The 5,437-nt window shown below is 31.9% G+C and overlaps 1 protein-coding gene across 1 annotated transcript; it reads left to right on the forward strand.

The window, feature by feature from the left end:
* Positions 1-1,864: 1,864 nt before the first annotated feature.
* Positions 1,865-3,976, forward strand: LOC143541865 (xanthotoxin 5-hydroxylase CYP82C4-like). Its single transcript, XM_077034568.1, has 2 exons — positions 1,865-2,902; positions 3,225-3,976. The coding sequence occupies exons 1-2, from the start codon at positions 1,877-1,879 to the stop codon at positions 3,843-3,845; spliced, it is 1,647 nt and encodes a 548-aa protein (XP_076890683.1). The 5' UTR covers positions 1,865-1,876; the 3' UTR covers positions 3,846-3,976.
* Positions 3,977-5,437: the final 1,461 nt, after the last annotated feature.

A 5,437-nucleotide genomic window follows, 5' to 3' on the forward strand; every position in this document is an offset into this window, starting at 1 on the left:
AGTAGCTCCCCACTTCACACACCTCCAATTCCCACTTTCCTAAATTGAGATAATAAAAATAATTCTTTACAAAATAATGCAATCTTTACTTCTTTATTAGAGCATTCTCATCCAACCTCTTATATTATGTGAGTGATATTTTTATAATTTAGAGAGTGATTCAGGGTGTTTTGAGTGAAGAGTTTTTATATTTTTTAAAAAATAGTGATTTTTCTGTATATTTGAAAAGTTACCGTTCATTCACTATAATTTTTTAATATATTTTGAAAGTGGTTGTGAGTGAATAAAAGAGAAAAGGTAATGATAAAAGGTATAAAAAGTATTATTTAATTGAAATAGTGAGAGAAAATAAAATAAGTTTTAATGTAATTTTTGGTTTGAAGATAAAGGGTGGGATGAGAATATTCTTACGTGATTCAATTTGAATCATCACCCTTCCAACTCAAAGTTGATATTCTTTTGTTAGCCAATTTATATTTTGCATTAAATCACTTATGCTACTTTCAAAGCATGAAAATGTAATTTACATGAAAACTTTATATATAAAGATGTTTATTTTACAAACTTTTATTATTTTCATGATTTAACATAATAATTCGTACTTGTGTTTTTAAAAATTAAACATCTAAATTGTTTTCTTTTTAACATCTTAAAGTTGGTATCTCAAAATCTATAATGTATTATTTAAAATCAATAGTACTTTACTTTCCTACATTTATTAATTAAAATCATATATATATATATATATATATATATATATATCCTACACAACATATTTACATACTAAATATTTATACAACATTTACCGTACACATCCTACACAATATATTTTACATTTTACAAAATAAAAAATTTTCGTACTATGTATTCACGCAACATTCATTCCTACACATCCTACAGAACATTTGAAGTTGTACAGGATTAAATGATGTGTGAATATATAGTTTATAAATATGTTGTGCATGATATAAATATATTGTGTAGGTTGTATAGGGTTGAATGCTGTGTAAATATATAGTGCGTAAATATATTGTGTAGGATGAGTTTGTAATTGTATATATATATTTTTTATATAAATTAGATAGTGTAGAATTGTGATTTGCAATTCAAGTGCACCAAAATTTATTAACTTACTGGTGTAATAATTGGGTTGAAATACAAAATAAATTGGAGAAATAGATTACAAAAAGAATATACAGGTGCTTGAATGCATGATTAATCGGGAAAACAATAGGTTAATAGTGAATTTGAGTATTGTAGTAAAAATCTTTTAAAAATTGTTACGTAATCATATTGAGTTTGTGATGAACGACGAGAATTCGGATTAAAGTAAAATGAAAAGTACAAATTAAATAAAAAATATTGATATTAACTTGTCACTAATTAGTGACGGTTAAAAAAAAGAAAAGGAAAACTACATATTTTATTAAAATATTCTTCAATTTAAAATAATTATAAAATAAAAAGAAATTATATGATTGGTTAGAATCACTTTTCATATTTCTCGCATTAAGATAACTTCTCGTATGAATTAAACCTATTGTTTATTATATATCTATATTTATTAAATATTATATTTGTATAAATTACCCGCGTAATACACAGTTCTAAATAGTAAGGTAGTACGAGAGAAATCTGAATTCTTATTGTATATTGATGTGCTCATAGTTATTTATAAACGGAATGAGAAAAGTATATTACACACAAATAATTCGTAGTAATGAGTATTGAATTGCAACATAAGTTGTATTATCTTTTACATTATTATCCTATCTAGGAATGCAAAAAAATTTAAAGAAGACTTATAACAGGTAAAATAACTTTGGTATGAATTAATATGCTCCATCGTTGTCACCAACCAAATATATATGTATTCATGAACACGGTGGATCAATCCTCGGCTATAAATATGTGTCAAGTGTTGGTCATGCTACCATATCAACAAATAAAACCATTTCTCGAAATCGAATTCTTTCCCCAACTTCTACCATTTTTAGCCCTTTTGCTTTCTGTTCTCATCGTTCGTTACAAAACATCAACCAAAAAGAAATCTTTCAAACTAGCAGCCCCAGAACCCTCAGGGGCCTTGCCTTTTGTTGGCCACCTTCACCATCTACACGGTCGAGAGCCAGTAGCAAGAATACTAGGAAAAATGGCAGATGAACACGGACCAATATACTCTCTACGGCTTGGTAGCCAACGAGCCATAGTTGTGAGTAGTTGGCAGATGGTCAAGGAGTGCTTCACAACTAACGACCGAAACTTTGCGTCTAGGCCTAGTATGGCGGTTAGCCGGTACATGGGCTATAATAGTGCGGTTTTCGCACTCGCACCATATGGCCCATACTGGCGAGAGATAAGAAAGATGGTCATTTTAGAGCTTTTAACAAGCCAGCGTATCGAAAGGCACAAGAATGTTTGTGACTCCGAAGTTAAATACTTAACAAACGAGCTCTATTTATCAACCTTGAAGAAGGGGGCACGAAAAACAGTTGTGAACATGACTAAGTGGTTCGAGCATGTAACGTTTAATATTATTGTGAGAATGTTAGCCGGCAAAAGGTTTTCTATTGGTGGTACTAATGATGGGGGTAATAATGAAGATTTGCAAGTTAAAGAAGCCATAAAGAAAGGGTTGTATCTTAGTGGTGTTTTTGTTGTGTCCGATGTTATTCCTAGTTTGGAATGGTTGGACATTGGTGGGCATGTTAAGGCTATGAAGCAAGCAAGCGAAGACCTTGATGTTGTGTTTGGAAAGTGGGTTGATGAACATGTCGAGAAGCGAAAAGAGTGTGGTAGCGATAAAGAATCGGATTTCATGGACGTGATGTTGTCGACCCTTCCCAAAGATATCGTATCGTTCGAGCATGGTCGTGAGACCATCATCAAGGCAACAACTCTGGTACGAAATTAGGTTTTGCTATGTTTTACTTTATTATAAGATTTCCTTCTAATGTTTTCCTTCTGTTAGAAACTACAAAAATCACAAATTTTAAAACGAGTCAACAAAAATCTTTGAAAACCATGATTACGATGTTTTTGAGTTTTCCCTATCTAGTATAATAATGTATAGCGTGTAGAACATCACTCATTTGAGTTTTCCCTATCTAGTATAACAATAATAATGTGGTAAATTAATTAAAAACTTTTTTTAAAAAAACCATTTAAGTGAGCTTATTTTGGACTGATTTCAACTCCAGATAACAATCTATATTATTTTGTAGATTCTAATCTTAACTGGCTCAGAAAGCACAGCTGAGACACTTACATGGGCACTCTCATTACTACTAAACCACCCTCACATCCTAAAGGCAGCCCAGCAAGAGCTAGACAACCATGTAGGAAGAAACAAATGGGTTGAAGAATCAAACACCAAAAATCTAACCTACCTACAAGCCATAGTAAAAGAAACACTAAGAATGTACCCACCCGGTCCCTTAGCCGGACCGCATCAGGCAGCCGAGGACTGCAACATTGGGGGCTATCACACGGCCAAAGGGACTCGGTTAATAGTTAACTTATGGAAGCTACACCGCGATCCACAAGTGTGGTCAGATCCCAATGAGTTTAAACCCGAGAGGTTTCTTGAGAAACACGCGAACATAAATTATCAAGGTCAGAATTTTGAATACATTCCATTTAGTTCTGGAAGGAGGATGTGCCCTGCGAGTTCGTTCGCTTTGGAAGTGATTCACTTGACACTTGCTCGGTTGCTTCAAGGGTTCGATTTGTCAACGCCAATGGGAAAGCCAGTGGATATGAGTGAAGGGTTAGGAACTGCATTGCCTAAGGTGAAACCACTTGAAGTTGTCATCACTCGAAGGCTTTCTCAAGGGCTTTATTGAAACCGAAGAGACTAATTAGAGGATTCATGGAGTTGCATGAAGAAATAAAATCATTATATAATTGTTGAAAGATATTATAATATTCTTTCAAAATTATGCAAGTATAGTTGTATAATTAAAGTATTGAACTAGTGTGCATGTACTTTTCTTTTTCTTTCTTTTTTCTTTTACTATATATGTAAGCACGTTGCAACCGGTCTTCTCTCTTCAGATCTATTGATTTGTGGTTCATTACGTTTTCTTTTAGCATAACTTTACTTATTAAAAGTCATATGAAATATATAGAATTCTAATTTTGTTTTTCTTAGAAATTGTTTAAAATTCTCTACACTTACAAATATAAATATAATATAACAAATCAAGCCCAATTAAACACTTATTATGTACATAAGTATAACGTGGGTGGGGGACAAATATCATACTAATATTCAAAGCTCAAACCAAGTTATGGCTCCTAGGGTATCTTTGGTTACATCAACTTATCCACATGAAAACTAAAAACAATTTTCCAATGAAAAATAGAGTTTGTTAACCCTAGATGAGTGTGTCCTACGGCAGGTGTGAGCCACCCTCAAATTTATGACTCAAAAATATCTTGTTCTTAAATTATAGCAAGTTAGAAACCGAGGTTATTAATGAATGACATATGCATTGTTGTCATCATTGTACATTCAATGACGTGTGAGATCTCCCCGTCACATATTCATAAGTCATTGTTATAAATCCCTATCCCGAGAGCTAAATATGTGGCTCTTTTGATATCATATAACTTTTCGACTTAACTGCAATATGGTTGAGAATGAAAGTTAGGTCGAAAGATAAAATTGGCATAAAAATTAATATTACTCTTTGCCAAGGGACCATTTATATTTATAACATCGTTTTCTTAATGCATTTCTTTTATCTTTAAATTGTAACAAAAAAGAAAATGTTATTTCAGCATTGGCCACGTGGCAAGGCTAGTAATGAAAAAATAAAATAATATTTTGTCTTTATTTCATTTTTTTAGGTAAATTGGAAATAAATAATCCAAACTTTTGTGTATTGGCCAATAATAATCGCAATTTTAAAAATCAGTACAAGTGGTCCCAGTTTTGAACTATTTTGTTTCAATGGACCTACACTAAAAAACACTTGACGCCGTTAAGTTTTTTTTCGAGTTTCGAACTGATGTTTTAAGGATTTTGATCGGAAGAACGATACGACTCGACTGATGTAAAACTTATCACAAAACGGTGATTCAAGTGACTTCATTTTTGTTAATTGGAAATTCAAACACCCGTATTGAAACATTATTTCGTCGCTTGGATCACCGTTTCGTGATAAGTTTTACATCAGTCGAATCGTATCGTTCTTCTTATCAAAAGTCATAAAACATCGGTTTGAAACTCGAAAAAACTTATCGGCATTAAGTGTTTTTTAACGGAGGTCTATTGAGACAAAAATAGTTGAAAGTTGAGACCACTGATAGTGATTTTTAAAGTTGTAAGTTGGGATTATTATCGGCCAATACACAAAAGTTGTGATTATTTATTTCCAATTTGCATATTTTTTTATTAGTATGAACTTAAAGGATAAAGTTGAAATACAAA

This window comes from Bidens hawaiensis, unplaced genomic scaffold (genome assembly GCF_021521415.1).
Source record: "Bidens hawaiensis isolate Kalapana, Puna unplaced genomic scaffold, B.hawaiensis_p1.1 tig00012684_1, whole genome shotgun sequence".
Lineage (NCBI taxonomy): Eukaryota > Viridiplantae > Streptophyta > Magnoliopsida > Asterales > Asteraceae > Bidens > Bidens hawaiensis.

Coding starts and splice junctions, on each gene's coding strand:
- LOC143541865 (XM_077034568.1), top strand. CDS start 1,877: ATGAACACGGTGGATCAATCCTCGGCTATAAATATGTGTCAAGTGTTG. Junction 2,903..3,224: donor TCATCAAGGCAACAACTCTG/GTACGAAATTAG, acceptor ATTATTTTGTAG/ATTCTAATCTTAACTGGCTC.